Raw genomic sequence first — 21,908 nt, 5'->3', positions numbered from 1 at the left:
AGACATCCATGCCCAGGGGAAAGCTTTCAATATTCCACAAATCAGACCTCTCTTCTCTGAGCCACTAAATTCAATCTGGGAAAACATTGAACCAAACAGGGAATGTTAATGTCGTCAGAGCTGTGACACTCCCCGGAGTTATCACAAAGATATTGATCATGCTTCATCATCCAGCAGGAGGAGACAGACTGGCAGAGGAAGTGAGGTGAAGAATATAAAATAGGTTAATGGTAAAAGGAAGCCAAGAGTCTGGTGCCTCTCAAAACTTACTTAAATATAAGAGGAAAGGACAACAATCAGAAAGGGAATTTCCACAGATACAATTAAAGTAGCAGCTTCAAATTTTTTCAGTTCCATGTTTGGTATCAAGATTTGGTACAAATACCGCCTATCATTATTGTATTTTTGTGATCTAAAGATAGTTGAAACATGGGGCCACTTTAGCTTGAGGCGGTGCAAAGCTAAACTGGGTGTGTAAGAGGACTTGACAGCTACATTACCCTGCCTTCCTCCCTCAACAGTCCACCCATCCACAGCTAATAAGTTTAAGAGAAGGGGAATACAGCTTTATTAAAGGCCATTCAGTCCTCCGGTGAATCTGATCAAGTCCTTAATTACCAGCTTGACGGAGAAAGTGGCCGCAAGCTCCATGCATTGTTTTGGAAAGACTCGCAAAGAGATTCTTATTGTTTACTGTGATGACACAAACAAAAAGCTGTTTCCATGTTGTTTAGGTGATAGGAGACAGTAGAAATACTACTACTACTACTACTACTACTACTACTACTAATAATAATAATAATAATAATATAGAAACGGACCAATAACAACAACAACAACAATCCCGGGTAAATTAAATTATTTCCTTTTGAGGTCAGTCTCTTCCTCAAGCTGAGGGGTTCAAGGAGTTTTGTGTTTTGTTTACAAGTAATCACATAGTGGAGCAGGAGTCGGATTGATGGACTTAGGCATCGCCTACTGTAACGTGCAGCACTTCAACTGCTTGTTGTGTCGAAAAACAACAAAAGAGTTTAGATATAAAGATCAGATCTGAGCTTACCGGTTTGTCTATGCTCCACTCCTCACCTGTGGTCATGAGATTTGAACCCTGAGAACGAAGCAAGCGTCCTCCATAGGATGACTGGGCATCTAACCAGGATGTCCTCCGGATGCCTCCTTTCCTGATTTACCCCTTTGTGGGACAATAATGGCTGTTTCTATTCAACTCTATTTTATAAAAGTATCAGGCCAATGTCGTGACCATCTATTTTAATCATTTGATGTCTGCTAAGGTCCAGGAAGCAGTAAAAGAATGTTTTTTGTGTCTCGTGGTGCAGAAACACAGTTTAAAATGGACAGTTTTCTGCAGGGCTTGGTGTGTGACATAAACATCTTATTTGTTGTCAGATTCCAAGTCATTTTTACATGGACTTTTTAGTAAAACATTCTGAAAGTGGTCAACTTCCTGTAGGATTTGAATCATGACTAACAGAGATTTTTATGTAGGTGTTTATACTGCAAGTATCTATGCTGAATTTTATTAAAAGTAGTAAAAGAATAAGCAGGGGATAATGTCTTCTTAGGAGGAAGCATTCATGGCCTGTGGCTGTCAAACAACTATGTTTAGCAGCTCTTTAAGGTCTGGAAGCACTACCTATAATGAAAACTCATCTAAGAAATGCAATCTACCAAGTGCAGCTCCTTTGTTACCTTCCACAGAGTCAATCTTTTTAGTTACATCTACATCATCTCTGTACAGCCAGCAGTTAGATTGTTATCACTGTAAATTGCCTCAAGTAATGAGAATTATACAGCATGAAAAAGACCAAAAGACAAAGTAGCTTTGATTTTTAACCCTCAGGAAACCAAGGCTTGGGATGTTCGACAGGCTGCCTGACCACAAGGTTAAGCCTGGGTTTAGAGACAGAGAGATTTAGGAATGGTTTCGATTAGATTTCGGTAGAGTTTAAGTCACCTGCCTACAAACAGTTTATGTTGGTAGTGAATGCTTTTAACATATCCTAAAACCCGTTTCCTATTTTAGGGGTTTGACAGTGACTGATTGCAGTATTACTCCCAGACTTCTGCTCGGTGCTGTTGCCATCATTCACTATAGCAGTTGTCAAGTAGAGTGAGCCAGATTTGGTCTGGTTCAGTCACTTCAGCTTGGAGGTAAAATAGGATATCAATCAACAAATCTAAGCTCCAAGAGTTAAAATACCTCTGAATGTTTGCTAAGTACATCTTATGACAACATCCAAATGCTGAGAGATTTGTTCTGCTTGACAAACCTTTGGTAGATGAGTATTCACTATATCTTACTCCAAGTTTATAGACGACAAGCAGGTTTGATTGTGTTGTGGGTTTGATAGAACAAGTGCTGATCAAAGCAGCAACACAACTTTTTGTCTTTGCGCCTTACACTTTCTGGAACTTTACAGACAAATCCAATAAATCCAATAAGCCACCAATCTTCCATGACACATCAGGCAGAGTCCGCATTCGAGCACTAACTTTCCCGGAGTGAACAGGGGGAAAATGCCTGGTCGCTGCACAGCAATGAATCGTTCGGCCTCTACTTCCAGTTACTTGACATTAGCAGGCTGGCATTTCTCCATTATAAATCAGCCTCGCTGCAGCCCGAAAGTTCCGAAACTGAGATGATGTGGCCCATTTGTGAAAGGTTACAGATTTACATCATGGGCTCCATTTCAGCCTAATGACTTCAATTTAATGATGCCCATTAAGAGCAAAAATAGGGTTTTACTCCACATTTGGAGATCATTTATGAATTCTGTGCTTTTACTTTATCTGGATTGAAAGTATTGGAAAGGACGAAGAATTGATTTGAGAATTTTAGTTAAAGTTGTGGTTGAAAATGTAACTTACCATTACAATGTTGCTGTAAAGAATACAGAAATAAAAGTTTTCTTCAAGGCAATAAAAAGCCAAAAATGAAGCCAGTTTGACATGTAGTCTTTGCATCCCTACCCTTCCTCCTCGCCCTCCTTTCTCTCTCTGGCCTCCTGCATCTCCTTTAGTGCATTTTGCTAGTCTTATTTAAGCTCCTCTTGACAGAGCCGCATTGCAACCCTCCTCCTCCTCATCTCAGTGCATTGCCTCTCCTCTCCTGCCCGCTGCAGTATGGCAGTAGACTGTTTCCTTACAGACTCGTTGCATCCCTCCTCCCTGCTATTGCCTTCCCTACTGTCCCTCTCAAGTCTCCCCCTCTGCCACACACTCACCTTCGCTGAGTGTTGGCAGCAGAGCGACACCTTAGATAGTCGAGCCTTGCTGTCTTGTTCGCTCCGTGATAGAAGAAGCTGTTGTTTTCCTTAATGAGGACAAACAACGTATAGTTGGTAAAGTGGTGTTAGTATTTGCTGTGTTTAATTCTGATCTGTTTTTTTATTAGACCCCAAAGGCTCGAAAAATGAAGCTACTCACAAGAAAGGTACTTTCCTTTTCTTTTTCAGTTTTTCTTTGTTTTATTGTTTATTGTTTTGTTTTTGCTCTTCTTTTCTTCCCTGGCCATCATTTTTATGTTTAACAGTCACTCACGCATTAATGGGGCAGTTTCCAGATGTTGAGAAGAACAACGAACATTGGGAAACGCCTTCCTGATGTAGATGTAGAGATTGCCTTGTGTGGTTGCACTTTGTATGAATTAAAGTGGTTAAGAATCTTTGTGACTGGAAATGTCAGCGGTTTTTAAAGCTTCTGTCTACTTAATTCGTTGTGCTGATGCATACACTTTTCTCCACAAATGCCTGACATCATTTTTCCTGTGGTTTGAGTCAGTTATTTCCTAAAAAGAAAACCTGACTATTCCTGGACATTTAATTATTATTATTTTTTTATCTCAGTTAATACAGACCACTTTTTGCGACTGTTTTAGCTGCAATGGAAAAAATGTGAAGTTGTTATGACAATATTGTTTTTTCTGATTATAAATGTTGGACATATTTTTTTTTTGGCTTTGAAAGTAAAGCATTCCCTTAATGTCTCTGTCCATCTTCCCATCTCAGACAGTCTTATTTTGATGGGAACTTCAAGATACCAGTCATTGTTAGTTTTTAAAGATGCTGAGTCAATAAAGTGAAATGAAGATTGTCTGCTCTTTTCCAGATTCTACAGTAAATTAGTTTGAACTACCAAGTATACAAAATAAAATGATTCCACACTTATTGTCTAAAAACAAAAACAAAGTCCAAATGGAGAAGCTGTTTGTGAAAAACAAGTTCACCATATGAAGAATTTACATGGAAAAAAAAACTGTTGCTACATAAGAATCTTAGAAGGTTAATGAGGCCATTTCCAAACTTACAAACAAATCATTATTGATAATGGAAAGCAGTTTAAGACATTGATTCATCCTCCCAGATCTAAGAATACAATGCCAAAAAAAGTGACTACATAGTAAGAGCTGAATCTCACACAGCAGTCAAAAGCAACCCAAATCCAATTATTTGCCCATTTGTAACCCATATCCAACTTTTCACAGCAGTCTGAACAGCCCAATTATGATCTTTTCACCCTCCAGAAAATCAAATTTGTGCCACTTTCAAATATGGGACTGAATCTGTTACATATCCTATAGTTTCCCCAGCGTCTGCATTCTGAAGAGTCATGATACATTTATTCCGACTTTTACATCACTGGCATAATTCTGCACTAGAAGACAGACGTGGTAAATCCGGACATATAGTGGTGACAAAAAGGGTTTTTCCTTATTCTGATTCTCTATTTTATTGCATCTTTGTCACATTTCAGTGTGTCAGAGGATCAAATCAACTTAAATAGGGGTCAAAGACAATACAAGTAAATACAAAATGCAGTTGTTAAACAAAAGTTTGATTATAAAGGGAGAAAAAAATCCAAACCTACATGAGCCAGTGTGAAAAAGGTATTTCCCCCATCCTGATAAAATAGAACTATGGTTTTTCATGCCTGAATTATCTGTTTTTATCCACACACAGGCCCCTGCTTTCAATCAAGGCATACATTTATTAGGACCTGCCTGACAAAGTGAAGTTCACTGAAAGATCTTCAAAGCTAGACATCGTGCTGATATCCTAAGAAATACAGGGATAAATGGGAAAGAAAGTATTTGAGGTATATCAGTCTGGAAATTGTTAGAAAGCCATTTCTAAACTCAAGTAAACCACAGTGAGAGCCATTATCCATCCATGATGAAAACGTGAAACGGTGGCAAAAACAACATTCAATCATCACTTTCCTCAGGTGAGGTCAGAGGTTATGTTTTCTTCCACCATAAGAAAGAGGCAAAAATGGCCACCATGGCAGAAAACCCCTATTGAACAAAAAGAACATTAAGGCTCTCCATTAACTCATCTTGATGATCTCCAAGACTTTTGGGAAAGAAATTCTGTAGACTGAAGAGACAAAAGTTGAAGGAAAGTGTGTGTCCTGTTACATTAGGCATAAAACTAATGTCACATTTCAGCAATAGAACAGTGTACCAACAATAAAACATGGTGGTAGTGTGATGGTCTGGAGCTTTTCTGCTGCTTCAGGACCTGGAAGATTTGCTGTGATAAATGAAACCGTGAATTCTGCTGTGAATAAAAAACACCAAGAGCCATCTAGTCATGACCTAAAGCTGAAACAAAGTTGGGTTCTTCAGCAGGAAACACACTAACAAGTCCACCACTGAACAGATGAAGAAAAACAAAAAGTCATTTTTTGTGGCCTAGTCAAAATCTTGTCCTCAATCCTATTGAGAAGCTGTGACTTGATCTGCAAAGGCTGTTCAAGCTGGAAACCATCTATGTTGACTGAATTACAACAATTCTACAAAAATGAGTCAGTCTGTTAGGTTTAGTAATCACTTTTTCACACAGAGCCATATAGGTTTGGATTTTTTTCTCCTTTAAAAACAAAATCCTTCATTGAAAACTGCATTTTGTGTTTACTTTTATTGTCTGACTAACACTGAAGTTGGTTTGATGTTTTGGAAAACTGAAGAGTTACAAACATGCAAAAAATAAGGACTTAAAAATTACGACACTGTAAACAATGCAGCAAGCAACGCTGAAACATAACTATTATTTATTTTTTTTGCTTTGTGGTTGCATTTAATTAGTAGCAAAAAAACAAACCTGATTTCAGAAAACAATTGTAAATTGAGCCAGCTGTGTGCACTGCACCCTTACATGCTGGAATCCTATCACACCATGTTAAATGTGGATGATGAGGCAAATAAGGGTTGACTGGAAAGATATCCGCTCTAAAAAGATAGAATTTAAACAATTAAATCCAAAGTGCAGATATTTGGCCATAATGCATAATACCATGTTTAGAGGAAGCATATAACCACAAATACCTCAGTTCAAATGTCGACCACAGTAGTGGAAGGCTGATGATTTGGGTCTATTTTGCAGTCAATAGGATTTGTGCACCTTGGAGTCAGTGTGTGGGAGTATAACTTTGCTGCCACTCCTCTTTTTTCTGTGCAGAAAAGAAAAGAAAAGAAAAGAAAAGAAAAGAAAAGAAAAGAAAAGATTGGATATAAAAATGTTAAGAAAATCCACGTTTATGATATAAAACAGTTAAATAAAGACAAATTAGGGGCTGCATTAATGTGGTTTACATTTAAATTCCAAACTCTGCAGGTCTAATATGTTTTTCAAAGCTGCGACATCCTGTGACACCAATCTGGACCCTGGTCATTGATCCTGACTCAGCACAACCTCTGTTAAGCTAAAATGCTTTATCCAAAGCAGCATTTGGATCAATGTGGCCTTCTGCAGGGAGAAACAAAACAAGCCAAAGAAAAAGAGAAAGTTTCAGAGAGAACATCTTCTGGCGACCTTCCAAACTCTGTAAGCATCTTCAGGACTGATCAAACATAATGACTTTGGTTTCCATTTTCAGAAACTGTGACTCATTTTATGTTAAAACATGGCACATAAAAGGATAATACTCTAAAGGGTAATAAATTAGAGGTTCTAAAATAATTCACTCTCAGTGAAAAGGAAACGTGATCACATCGTTGTGTCGTCATTGGACCTCATTCAGTCCTGAATGTCTTAGGCTAAATTTAGACCACTTTAAGCCATTAGTTTGATTTTTGTTACTTTGCTAATTTGCTGCAAGGATTTGATACATTCAATCACATTTCAGATGGACAATTCAGTAGGTCACTGTAAATTACTGGCAGTATCATCTGATCCAGTTTGTCTCATTGCTCAGACGATTCAAAGAAAGGAATCAATCATGCTCAGTTTGATGAACAGAGACAAGGTCATAACAATATAAAGGGCATAATAAAATCCTGAACCACTGAACTATCAAAACTATTTTTGACCTTTATGTAAGTGCAATTAAAGCCAAATATGGAGCAAATTGCAAAGGTGACACATTGCGATGCCTGTTTTATGGCAATGCTCTATAAAAGACCGTCTGCACCGTCTAACACACTAAGGGTGTATTGGAAACCAAACACACCTGGTCCACTTGAATGGACCAGAGTTTGTTTCCCCCATTGGTCTGGACTTTTTGTACAAGTTTGAATACACTCAAGACAATTCTTGAGTATATTGGGTCTTAGATCAAACGTACTAAGACCAACTTTTTGAGGTGATTTCCGACGGCTTCCAAACAAACTCTGGTGTGTTTATCTTCTCGTATGACTAGACGACCCTCGACCCGAACCAACTACAGGAAATATATGTTTCTTTTGGACTTCACAAGCCACTGTTGCTGGACATTCTCTGCTTTCTTTGTATCGATGCAGGTTGTTGGTCAGAGGGTCCAGAGCATCTCGTCTCATCCTGCTTGCAGCTAAATTTGCTAACTTCATGCCGAAATTATAAATATTCTGAAAAACCAGCATTGTATGAACTGCTCTTGACAAAATGGTATTGCAGTTACAACAGTGGACCAAACAAACGCATCCAAGGACTTTCCTTTTGTGAATGTACCCTAAAAAATGTCTAAAAAATCATGCACAAGAACAGGCAGTGTGAAGGAAAATATCATTTGGGCCATGGGATTAAATCAAAGATCAACTTTATCATGATCTGCTGCAGATATTATCCTTTTGTGTCTAATTATCCTGAATGAATAATGTCTTCCAGGGAGAGTATTGGTTTGCAGACTAAAGACCCCAATTACCTCCTGAGCTTATTCTGTCGGCCACTGCTGTCAGCTTCACAGGAGAACACGCTTTATATTAGCAGGCAGCAGCCTGTCTGCCTCCAGGCAGTCGATATGCATAACTTACCCACTGGCCTGGCAAAGGAAGAAAAAGTAACGGAAGCTACAGAACTAATAAGTTAATTTCTCATTTTAATGTTCAAGCAGCAGAAGCACAATTATATCTTAAGAAGTCTGGAGATGTGAGAGGATGGGTGTGGATATCAGTCACAGAATAAAGGCTGATGAAGGCGGTTCACAGAGCTGCAACGGGTAACATTGTTTCACCGGGTTAAGGAAGAATGTTTCTGGGTTTCTATTTTATCTTAAAAGGGCAGCATTATGTGTTCTTCAGGCTAAAATGGTTATTTTATAGAATAATTAAGTAACTATGCTTTATAACCAGTTATAAAAATACTATGTATGTTAAATATGACTTAAAAGAAATGTTACTGCCTAATTTAACAACTTAAAATTGAGGCTGTGTCATTTTAAAAACTCCTGCTCTGTCTGAAACTTTCAGGAAGTCATCATAACATCGTTCCTCTGTTAATCCTTTAGCAATGCTTTTACCAGCTTTGCACTGAGAAGGAGCCTGTATAATTAGCTTAGCAGATGTTCAGTTCCACCAGGTGTTTGCTAAATCCTGCTGGCTAGTCTGAAGGAGTTGAGTTGGGGAGTCACGGAGGAGGGCTGTTCTGTGAGGCAGAAGCTTGGAAACTGTAGTTCCGAGGAGGAGCTGTGTCTTGAAGGCGGAGCTAGGTCCACCAAGGTGTTTTGCAGAGCTAAATGGTTGCCATGGAGATTAAATAATTTCTCAAACTTGCATGAAAGAACCAAGGAAACACTCCAAGTATGTTATAACATGATGCAAAACTCAAACACGTTGATTTTGCATAATACTGCCCCTTTAAATCAACATTGATTGTTATATACTTTCCTATTTAATTTATTAAAAAAATTAACTCTGATTTTATAATAATTAATTTTAAGAGAAATATTGTTTATGTGTAGATGATAGCTGGGTTTAGAGTTGAAACAAAGTTACAGTCAAAGGTTGAAATGCTGGAATCAAATGTGGACATCAGTTACTTCAATACAAGTTTGATTGTTTTCCAAACAGCAGTATATTGTTCATGAAATATCCATACACTTTTATCCTAGCTGAAAAATCAAGAATCCATTTTGGCAGTACTTTGGAAAGTACCAAATTGGAGTTAGTTTGCAAGCAAAAAGCAAATGCAAACAGGAAGAGATTTCTATAAGTGGGAGAAGGTGTGTTGAGGGGATTTCTCCCCCAGCATGTTCAGCAGAATCCAGGGAGCAGGTCAGGCCCTCGAGTCGCGCCACAACCACTGCAGGCAGCAGCCGTTCCTCCTGATTAGAGACTGCGCTCTGCTCCTTCGGTTGTCCAATATTCAGCACATTTTACACGCATCTCACCTTCTCTCAGACTTTTATGTCTGCAATGTTAGGCCAAAGGATATCTGATGACACAGTCTGGGCTCTCCTTCCCCCTTTAGTGCGCCGCACACAGCCTGCAGATTCAATCCGGTTCTGCAGATTTATGCTCGTGTGTGAGTCCTTCTCCATTGAGGACAACCCTGTAATACGGTTGCAATGAGCTCTAGAGAAGTGACTGCAGCAGGTTGGAGCATATTGTCGTTATTCAACTTTTCATTGAGAGAGGAAAAAAATTGCCGCTATGTAGATTTATACTCATCCAAGTGGCCTGCCTTATGGTGCAAGTCTTTATAATGTGATTGCATGGTGCTGCAGAAAGCTAACACTGCAAAATGGTTACTCAAGACTGAAGCACATTGCATTGTTTAAGTGAAGGCAGAGCTGAATATACACTCACACAGATTTATGCTAGCTGACGTTGCCTCTTTCAAAGAGTATATTATTGCCACATAGTGATGCAGAAAGGAGTCGCAGCTGTAAATGTAAGGCTTAAGATACGTTCAACAATTACAGAATCTATTTGAAGAGACATTTTGACATCATGAGTAAAGAGTAAAGACTTTTAAGACTTAAGCACCTAAAATGTTTCACTGATATAAATTTATAATGCAACATGTTTGCATTGTTTTTAAAAGCAGCAGCCAGAAAGTAGCAGTAATCTAGCAAACAAATAAATCGGGTTTTCTTAATTGTATGTATCTGTAAGTAAGAATTGCTTCTCATGGCATCAGACAGTGTGTGTAGCTAGCAGAGCGTGCATTTTAAATATGAACTTGATATTAGCTAGCAAAGAAAACTACTCAAATTAAATCAAATGCCATGACATTTCATGAGGTTTTTTTTATTCTAATTTCTCTTCAGTTCACCATACAGGTTTTCTACAGGTGTTAGGTTCGGAGTGGTGAACCATTTTTGGAAATCTGTTTTGAGTCATTATCTTGCAGATACCATCAGGTGTTTATCTAAAATACTCTTAAAAAAAAAACTCCCAGAAAGTATAGAAGGGCACCAGGCCCACACAATCACAGATCTTACACCCTAAATAACAGTGAATGTATTGATCCTGGAGTGTTTGTTGCTAAAAATTTCAATCTTTATCTTGTCTGAATAAAAAGTTTATTTTTGGAGTTAAAGACTCGCTAGCATTTAGGAAACTTTACACCAGGGATGCAGATTGTTTTGAATGATTTTTATGAGTAATTGGTGACCCTGCCATGACACACTTTGTTGCTCTTCTCTAGCAGTGAGATTTGGAAATTTATTTACCACCATCACTGTGACTAGTGGCGAGATTCTTGGTTCTTCCTCCAGCTTTGTTTGTCACACTTCCAGTTGTTTTAAACTTTATTATTGCTCTGTAGATTTCCAGCACTCATCTGTTATAGACAGTCAGTAAGTTTCTCAATTCAGCAGCTTAATATGCTCCAATATGTGAAAACTGCTTCCGTATGCTGAATGAAGTTTTTTTTTTTCCGTGCATATTTAGACCTAAACATGATCACTAAGAATTTTATTCACCCCAACATATGCACTTTGGTTACCATAAGTTAATATGAGAATGGATTTAGAGAAATGGTTTCAAATCATAAATTATTTCTGATTCCTGAGAAAATTAAAACATAAAATTAACTGCTTAAAAATAGATGAAAATTATGGGTAATTTATATATATCCTTAGAAGTCAAAAATGGCTTTAATAGAACTGCTTGGAGGAAATTGTGATTTAAATATCCATCTTAAATTTCTAGGGGCAGTTACACATTTATGAAACAATAATGTCTTAACAGATTTCTGCTTTCATTGTTTCACAGACCAGACAGAACGCATCTTCCCAACACAATAAATTGCAGATTTTTGCAGATAGGAAGGAAAAAGTTCTACCAAAGTCAACAGTTTGTCCTGTGATATAAACAAAACATGACTTTGAATTTTATGTTAGAAATAACTGAAATAACTTCGCCTACGTCTGTGAAGGTGCAAAGACTTTAGATTGGGAAGAAGAGGTAAATGAACTTGGGAGGCTCAAAGTCTTCATGTGCATTATTATTTACTCCTTCAAGATCAATACTTTAAATCTCCCCTTTTCAGGGGCTCAGTGCTGAGATTCTCCTGACATGTACGGCAAATGCACCCTCTTGGTTTTTAATCTTTGCCTCAAGGCAGAAAGGCTCCAGTTTTTTCAGGCTGGATGGGCTGCATGTGTGTGTATAACCAAATAAGGAGAAGTGAAATTGCTTTACATCATGATAAACTTTCAGTTTAAGGAAAAATAATCTAATTTACAAACTTTGAAACTGATTAAACTCATAAAGTATTAATGTGAATCTATTTCTTTCATGAGTTATTCGTTTTTATATTCAAAGAAAAAAATCCTCCCAGTTTGATTAAAAGCTGTGTTTAACTTTCAGTAACAGAAAGTGACTAATTCAAAATGAGCTACGAGTTGTAAATCCTGGTGCTACCCACGCTTTGTCATCTAAAGTTCAGAAAAATATTGCAAAAGAAACTCATTAGGAAATCTCAATAGAAAATTAAAATCACTTGATTAAAATCTGTGAAGTCCACAGACTCTTGAGGAAAACTCAATTTCTTTCTAGCAGTAGTGGACTGGCAATCCATCAAGGTTGTCTCCCTGCCTGTGACAGCTGCAATGGGATCCAGTCCCCCTACGACCCTGAGCAGGACAAACCTGGAATGGAAAATGCAATGAATAAATGAATTATTTCCCCCTAAACAGAAAAGAAAAATGATGTAAAAACACATCCCTGTTTTGCCAAAAGAATAGTAGGAAGTTGGTCATTTAGAGAATGTTGTATGTACAAAAATGTGTTTGTTTCTCCCATAATCTCCAACTGGTGTCTCTTCCTCTTTGGATGATTAAAGGCATCTGACTAACAGGAGCATTCACACCACAGCACTAAATCACTTGCTAATTTATTGAGCAGCTGACCATAACACAAACAAACACACTCCCTCAAATGGACCATCTGTACAAGCATACAGTGTGGAATACAAACAGTTTCATACCAGAGACACGAGCTGAAGTCAAACAGAGGAAGAAACCCGAGCAGCTTGAACACACACTGCTTGTACCTCGACTTTTAAATCTCTGGCATGAACATTCCTGCACACTCTTGACACATCACTGCCTCTCAGTAATCCACTGGTATAATGCTGTGGTCAGCTCGTGTCCGTCATTGAGTTGCCACAACAGACCTGTTATTGATTTTTGTCTCTGTGCTGTCTGGCAACTGCCAGCCTGTCATGTCCACCCGTCAGTCAAATCCCGGCCAGGACACCGATAACGGGTTCTTAATAATTAACTTCAAATATTCTTACTAGTCTCCTTATCATTATGAAAGGCGAAGCGAAGGAGACACAGTAGTTTCTAGTGTTTTGGCTGCTGAAGCTCTTGTACCCACTGTTACCTGGTGAGGCGAAGCTTGACTCTGCTTGACTCTCATCTCCTCACAAACAGAATAAACCATTCAACCGCAGAGAAAAAACTCTCTGAAACGCTGATGTCTTCCCAATAAATAAATAAATAACTGAAAGCTTAGTTCAAGCTTCAGGGCCAACAGGTTTTATGAAATGGGAGAAATCTTTTCTGTAACTTGGTTGATTGGAGGCACAAGGATATGATGATGACTCATAAACTAGAGAGGAAACTAGCTAGCTAGTCGCAGCCAGCCGTTTCTGTTAACACTTAAACATTTAAATAAATCAGTACCTTCATATTATGAAGGTGTTTATTGCTCTGTGTCCTAAATTAGATTTTCCTACAGGAATCAGATTTTCCAAAATCTGCTCCTAATCAGAATCAGATGAAACAAAAAATGAAAAAAGATTGTTTCATTTTTTCTGGAAAAAAATGAAACAATCTTCATTCATCTCTAGTAAAGCAGTGGAATGTGGAATTTGGGAAAAAATAAAGCAGATTTCATAAAACATTTTCAAATGTGGAATTGTTGGTGGGTTTGATTTGCAGAAAATCTAAGTGCACTTGGACTGAAGGTCACAAATTTATGACCAAACATTTTCCTTGAAGAGAGCAGATTTGGTCACCAACAAATAAATATATTACACCATAGCAAGTCGTCCAGCTCATGAAGACACAAATCGACTCCACATCACACATGTTTGACTGTCAGTAAGATGTTCTTTTTTATTAATGATTTATTATTGATTTATTTCCAAATTATTGGGAAGAGAAGCTTCTAAAATGTGCCTTCCTCAGTCTGTTTTTCCCAAAACTCTTGAGGATCATCAGGATGTTTTTTAGGTAAATGTTAGATGAGCTCCTGTGTTTGCTTTGGTCAAACAGAAACCCTTTTTAAGTCACAAATTTCCAAAAACATTTTTGTTGTGCATTGGACAAAATTAGCTTTACACAATAGTGGAATGGAAACACAAATAGAACGGGAATGATGTAGTGCCATGCCTGGCCTGCAGGAGGCGGTAAAACTTTGTTCATTTTCTGACCCAGAGGCATTTTTTATAACCGTAGGACACATAGAGCACTGACCTGAAGCATGTAATCTGTGTCTTTGCTGTTTCACAGTGAGCAGACTTTGCTGAATGATCTAAAGGTGCAGCAGCACAGACAGAACATGGATAAGGTCCGCCATTGTTGATGTGTTGTGTGTGGGTGAAAGTGAGAGCGCCAGCACAAGATGGCGTGACTGACATGATCGTTTCCAACCATTTTTAGTTTGAGTTTACATGGAGATGATTTGTATTGTGTTTCTAAAAAGTTTGGCATGTTTTTGACTGGCCAAAATGCTTTTACCATGCAAACTAGAGGCCAAAATGCAACAAAACATTAGCATTTTACTGTCCTGGTGTTATTGTGTAAACCGAGTCTTTCTTTTGGAGCTCTTCCATGAATGCAGGGCTTTGCATTCATGAATGCAGGGGTTTGCATTCATAAATGCAGGGGTTTGCATTCATAAATGCAGGGGTTTGCATTCATGAATCTGCATTCATTCAGGGCTTTGCATTCATGAATGCAGGGCTTTGCATTCATGAATCTGCATTCATTCAGGGCTTTGCATTCATGAATGCAGGTCTTTGCATTCATGGAAGTGTTAGTTCAGTATTTCTGGTTTTTGTTTTGACATCCTGGATGAGTCTTTGATGAGCTCTTGGAGTAATTTTGGTCACATCTGTTTCATGTTTTTTCCAGTTGTGCATAATGGCTCTCACTGTTGTTCATTGGAGTCAAGGATTTTTTAAATATTTATTCTTGTTATACAAGTCTGAAATTAAAACATTTTTTCATACTTCAATGTTTCACATCATTGAACAAGTACTTTTACTTAAGCAAGTACCAATTTTACTTTCTTCTGAGCTTTATTGGCATCCAGCCTGCAAGTAATATGTTTTATTTGCAATTTTCAGGAATGTTCTCAATTAATTGCAAATTACAGTTACAAGCCTGACATTGCAAATTGCAAATTAAGATTCACAACATGGACAAGATCCATTATACTTTTAGGCAGTTGCTGATTTCCACATTTTTGAGTGGTTTTTATAGCTTGCCCAGATCATTAGGTTCATTAATAACCAAACCTAGCCTACAGTGGAATTATGTTTATGACCACAAAGCTTTAGATTACATTTAATGACAGTTTTATGAATTGCCGTGGGACAGTGTAGGTGTATAATAGGGATAAATAAACAAAGGAGTCTGGGAGAGAAAGCTCATATGCAAGCAGGCACACATTCCTGGCAAAAACATACACAGAAATATTCTCAGTGCAGACAGGGTACACACAGTTTCATGGAGAAACGGAAAATGCTGGCAGGCATGAATGCCAATTTTAAGTAAATATGCATAGAAACACACACGCACCCGCACACACACTCGCATACACACAGAGAGAGCCTCAGGTGTTTCCTGACCAAGCTGCCATCCATCCATCCATCTCTCCATCCTCTCCTCTTTCTGCCTTCCTCCCACTTTGAATACATTTCATCCCATAATGAAACCTGAACACCCTCTGGCTGCAAGACAGAATATGAATGAGAAGGGGAGGCAGAGTTACAAGAGACAAGAAAAAGGGACAAAAAAGAGAAGAGAAAGAAGCATTATTGCAAAAAGGCACGAAGAGGGAGGAAAGCGCATCATAATGGCATTTCTACTACTTCACTAGGGAACAAGATGAAGTTTTTTCCTAAAGTTCACTCAGTGGAAGTAGTGATGATGGATGGCTGAATATGACGGCTGGAGAAACCACTATTCTTCATCTCCCCAATCCAATTAAAGTACGACAGGGAGTGGTTTTCCTTTGCTGCTCATCAGCTGCAGTGTTTACCAGCTTGTTTAAAGGAAAAGGAGATTCTGTTCGAAGAGTCAGGTACTTTCAGCTTTTATGCACGGAAAAAAATAGGAACTCTCTGTGGAAATGGAGAGAGATGTGGTGAAAAGAGAGGTAACAACATCTGCATTACAGAAAGATCCAGACAGGACTTTTACAAGTGGTCAATTTACTTTTACAGCAAACAGACAGAGAATATACAAGGAAGAAAATCAAGTCTTGTTGGAATATTGTTTAAATGTTACATCAGGAGACAGACTGGTCTTTGATAGTTTGCAGCTTTTCAGGATTTTCGTGCATCCTGGACACTTATTTCTTTCCACACTGTCATCATTTTTGCAGAGAGCCAAAGTAATAAATATTGTTTTAAACCCAGGGATGGCTGATATATCAGCTTTAACATCAGTATTGGTCCACGTGACTCATTTTTTTAACATGCTGGTAAGAAAAACTAGTCCAATATTGACAACCAATGCTCTTTTTCCAGTTGTGTATTTGTTGACCATGTGGTATTTATTTGAACATGTGATGAAGCAGAGAAGCAGTCACCTATGTGGTTGGTTTCTTATTTATAATTATTTTTAATGGTGGGTCAGAAATTATAGCAGTAATAATAGTATTGGTTATCAAAATAAGCCAAATTTTGATATTGGTGCTTTTCAAGCTTGATTTTAAGCTTTTTAAGAAACTACACTTAGCCAAGGTTTTCTGTTTTTTTTCCTCCTCAGGTTTTAGAAATCCTAAAAATAATAATGGGCGATAATTAATAATCATCTCCTTCAGATATTGAGACTGAAGGAAACACAGAAAGACAAATGCTTTATTGTCATTCCCCAGCAACTTTAGCATCATATCTTAGGAAAAACATGGTAAAAAAAAACAAAAAAACAATTCCATGTAATTTAAGATTATTTACAGTTATGTGAAAAAGTGTTTGCCCCCTTCCTGAGTTCCAATTTCCCTTCATTTTTGTCAAACATTAAAATAACCTTCATTTTAAACCTGTACTTTGTGTTTACTTGGGTTGTGTTTGATAAATATTTAAATTGGTTTCATGTACACGAAACACTGAGGTGTGAAAATGTTCATAAAGTAGAAAATCAGGAAGAGGGCAAACACGTTTTCACACCACTGTATACAACACCAATTCACAACAAATTCGATCTCAAGGGAAATTACAAGACAACAGGTTCAGATATATGGAAACCTATTTGTTTGAAGTTCAATTTAAATCAGTCTAATTTATCCCAACAGTTGTTCATTTAATGCCCACTGGTAAAAAGGTATCTGTGTAAAAAAAGCCCAGCTGGTTGCAGTGAGTCATTCACTTCGCAGCAATCCCTCATCCTCAGCAAGCCTCTCTGACAGAAGAGAGCCATGATTTCCTTTTAGCAACAAGAAACCTCCAAACCTCCAGCAGAACCAGGCTTTGTATGAGTGGCTACCTCCAGCAGGAACCATTATGTGAATCATGACGCATGGTCCATCTACCGTGACCCGCCGACCCTCTTCCCTCTTTAATATTAAAAAAGTACAACTACCTCAGACATAATTTAACATAAAAAAATATTTTGTTGCTTTAATGACCGCATTAATAAATAAAAACTTGAGGAATCAAGCTAAAATGTTAAAAACCTGGAGCTGAAAGTGAATAAAAACAGTTACAAAATGTATAAAGTATTCAGTAATCTTCAAAGAACCTCCAGAACGTTTTCTCCAGAGTTTTATAACTTGGCTATTTTTTTCAAAGTTGAGCCAAAAGACGTTTAGGAATTTAAAGCTTTCAGCATTTGATAAAATGTTAATTATTTCAGAACTTTTTTCCCCTCATGGATCTGGTATTTTGCTCCAATGTTCATGCATGGTTGATAAGAAAAACATGATAACCTCCTCTGCACATCATGACCAAACAGCAAAAGGAATAGAAAAATATAAAATAACTCTGGTTTTGTCTTTTATACATCTCCCACATCTTTCTTCCACAGCCTTGTTTGTTCTTGTGTGAGCATGTGTAGGGAATATATATTAGTTCAATAAAAAGTAAAACTACCTTCCCCAAACCATATATGCTACACCTTATACATATTTAATGTCTTACAGCCATTGTAAAAGTTTTTGCTGAGGGCAGCTCAGTTGCAAAAAAGGCAATCCGATGTAATTTAGCCTCTTATTCATTTAATTTGTAGCTTCTGACTTTTCTTTTCCCCCCTCTGCTTTCTTTTCCTTTGCTTAACTCATTTGTTGATGACAATAAATTCAACTTCAGCTCTCTGGGTATGAGTGCCACTTAGAGAAGCCTAAATTGGGTGTCAGGAGACATGCAGAAAGCAACGATTTCTCCAAATATCTATGTTTTACAACCCACTCAAGACACGATAATGGAACACACTCCACCAAACCACCTACACTTCCTCGTCTGAAAACACGAGGTGTGTTTGATTTCTGCTGCTTCATTAGTTCCATTCGGTGGCTTGGGTTTGCCGCAGTGACGAGTTAGTGTAAAATGAAGATGTCAGCACAAAAAGCTGTTTTGTTGACCAGTTAATTGGTCCCCGAATACGGCGCGCGGATGATGAGGGGATTGGAGATGTGGGTTTGGATAAGCCTCTGGGGACAGATCTGTCGCCAACAATAAATACATCTGAGTTTAGAATTGGTGCAGTGGTGCAAGGACCATTTCAGCTCCCACATCAAGTTGATGAAACATAAACAGGATGCGTGCTGTGTTGTTAGCAAAGAGTTTAATAGCAGGATACAAAGTGCAAAAGTAGAGATGCACAGATAAAAGTTCTGGAGCATTTATTTCTTCACATTCTCTTCACAGTGATTTTAGCTTCACTGTAATGTTTTTCCACATCAAGATTACGTTCACATATCAGGGGAAACCAACCCAAATTTGCTTTTGTTGCCCAAACATGACGTATGTCTGTTTGAATGGCCTTATTCTGACCTTTTCATTCTCTATGACAGCAGTCATGATAGATGTTTTTCTTGAAGATTTATGATACTGTTTAATATTTGTTAGAGGTTCTTCTTTGGTTGTGACCGCAGAGTGCCGAATAAAACTCACCACAATGTGGGTTGCTTGTTCTTTTGTGCAAGTTATGTTGGTTATCATTGTTTTTTGTCTGTTTTTCCTTTTTTTTCACTTATGCTTATTATCTTAATGTACATTACTTTAACCCATTTGTTGTTTTCAAGTCTGCTTTATAAATAATTCAATTCGTTTGAATATCACGTCTAATATTATGACAATGTAAAGTCAGTCTTGGTTACATAAATGGGTCTGTGAGATTATACCTCGCAGATCCATTTTTGTTCATTTTTGTCTTTACATTTTTCATAGATTCAACCATTATAGGTGATAAATGAACATTTTGGTCCAACTTGAACTGATGCAAGGTTTGCATTCTTTCACCATGCGGTATTTCCATAAACTACTTACATAACATTAAACATAGTAGTTTATTTCAGTCATTAACAGAATTCAATGGTTGATAATGCTGTAGAGATACTGAAAAAGTAATTAGTAAGTAACTGAAGACTCAGACTGTTTAGCTGAATGCTAACCCCAGATGGATGCTACCAGTTACTGCTGGGAACTCCTGGCTCTGGTATTTTAAAATTTAGATGCTCCAAAATGCAAAAACAAATGTCCTGCAAGATATAATCACACAAGTTGCATGGGTTATCAGCTGGTCTGAGGAATCACCACTGCACCAACCAACGCCCCCTGCTGTTTTTCCCACCTGGCGTATAATTCTAACATATGGCATTTGGTAGAGATGGCATAACCTGCAGGGAAGTGAATGCATTGATCCAAAACGCTGCCCAGTATCAGGAGTGTAGTCACAAACAGAACGCATTAATGTGAAACAGAGACAAGACAAGTATTCGGGAGTTTTGTCAAGAAACCTAATTTCCGGTTGTGTTGCTGAAGAGATAACAGTAAAACTGTCCCAGGGCCTCAAATCATGTCCTCTGTGGACAGCTCAAGGATTGTCTCTTCAGGAATCACACTGAGGATAAAATCTTCACTACAGGGAAAAAACCCTCACTGTTTTCCTACACTACACATAATCTATTAAAAAAGCAATAAAAGGAACTACTCTGACATTATTCAGCCTTCCTTTTTCTGAGCATCTCTGTAGAAAACTGAGGATTGAAACAACAAGCAGGAAAGTCAGTGAAAAGAAAGGAGTCATTAAGGAAAGAAAAGCTTTTATTTATTCACTGATGTACAGTCTTAAAACAGAAACACACATAAATTAGATTATGGAGATATTCAAATGGGACATGAATGAGTTTATAATAATTCCTAATGTAAAGATTAAATTGAGAGATTTAATAGAAAATTGCTACTATTTTTAAGATTTTGAATCACTGGTTAGTTTTAAAATATGTAATAAAACCACAAGAAACTTCAACATTCTATTAAAAGTTTTAAGTTTTACAAAATAGTATATGCAAATGGAAATAAATACAGTGTATGAGAAAACAGTCATTGGAATTTGGCCACACAGACACATTTGTTTGGACCCCAGGGTAAGATGCATAAAAAGCTTAAATTTATCTTATTGCTGCACCGTAATCTCATGCTGTCACATTTAGAAAAGTACAAACTTTAACATGAGTTCAGTGGGAAATAAATGAGGAAATATTTACATTTTAAAGAATAATCTCTGCCAAGCTTGCAGGGCAGAAATTACTCATCTATATTTACCAAGTTTAGAGCATAAAAATAGGTTTTTCACTTGTTCCTCTTTATATAATCTCTCTATGTCATATGTCCTGTCTTGTGCTCCCTTCTTTTCAGTTTGTTTCTAATAATTTCTGGGCTCATTTGGTCATATGCGTTGGTAATTATTCCAGTGAAAGACCAATTCATGACCGAATTTCAGAAAAAATTTCACCAGAGTTTTATTTAAAGTGTTTTTTTTATTTGTTAAAATAACTATTTCCTTATATATACACTTTTTCAGAACAAATATACTTAATGTAATTGTTTCCCGTAATCTTTCAATTTGAGACTATCTTGCTGCAACAAGAATTTATAGTTTTTTTTTACACACCTCAACCAGGGATCAATAATTGTACATTTCTATGTTTCCAACAGTGTTAAGAAAAACATCCAACTCTTGTTTAAAAACTTAGGACAACCAAATCAGCATCAAAAACATTCAACCAATTGCAAACATTTTAGAATAAAACATCTATTTTTATGATATGCATGTTTTTTTTTTTTTTTTTTCTGGCATGAATTCTCTCTGTGGGACGCCTATGGCGTGTTTTTCACAACACACCTTTGTACATATTGTTCCCAGGGCTTTTGTATTTAGATATTGCATTGGGGAAAGTCCCAGACTCACCTGGTGCCGGCGAGCTCAGGGGCCGTTTAAAGAGGTTCTGCGGTAAAAGCGGCTTCGGTAGATGCTGTTAGCAGAAGTGCCGAGCCGAGTGCTTTATTGCTGTTGTCACTTGTTTTTAATGAAAGTGAAGCTCAGTTGAAGAAGAAGAAGGGGAATTTATTTGCAGGGATGCACCTTAGCAGGACGAGCTTTGATTGTTCTGCCCATTGGGTGTGTGTGTGAGAGAGTGTGTGTTAGTTACAGGACATTTGATTTAAAAAAGCCTGAGACCTGTTCACCTCACACTGATCAGATACATTTATTTCTGACGTTGATGTTAAGAACCGCACAACTACTTTTGTTTCAATTTGGTTGAATGCTCTCGAAAAGCCTTAGATGGTGGATTTTATATTTGTTGGATTGAAGTAAAGAAATGCATACGTGTGTGTGCAACTGGCTAAATCATATCAGCTGCAGAAGGTGAAAAAGTAACGAGGCATGTAAAAAGCAGGGATGTGCATGAAACAGTGTGTTTACTGTATGCCTCAGGGCGTCTCCACATCTGTATCCGCGTGTTTACAGTGTGTCTCTGCTGTCACATTTATTATGTGAGTCTG

General features: G+C 37.6%; 1 protein-coding gene across 6 annotated transcripts in view; it reads left to right on the top strand.

Annotated features, from left to right (window-relative positions):
- Window positions 1-21,908, top strand: part of glra1 (glycine receptor, alpha 1) — a 110,868-nt gene that overhangs the window by 36,454 nt on the left and 52,506 nt on the right. For 4 of the 6 annotated variants that reach the window (XM_016672982.1, XM_016672981.1, XM_007555050.2 and 1 more), the window contains one exon: window positions 3,416-3,454. The exons of the other annotated variants lie outside the window; for them this stretch is intronic. In XM_016672982.1, coding sequence (XP_016528468.1) covers window positions 3,416-3,454 — 39 coding nt within the window. The remainder of the gene's footprint in view (window positions 1-3,415; window positions 3,455-21,908) is intronic. 6 annotated transcript variants of the gene reach the window in all.

The sequence above is a fragment of the Poecilia formosa genome, unplaced genomic scaffold (assembly GCF_000485575.1).
Source record: "Poecilia formosa unplaced genomic scaffold, Poecilia_formosa-5.1.2 Scaffold68, whole genome shotgun sequence".
NCBI lineage: Eukaryota > Metazoa > Chordata > Actinopteri > Cyprinodontiformes > Poeciliidae > Poecilia > Poecilia formosa.
Note: the sequence above shows the minus strand (reverse complement) of the source record. Positions and strands in the feature narration are given on the sequence as shown.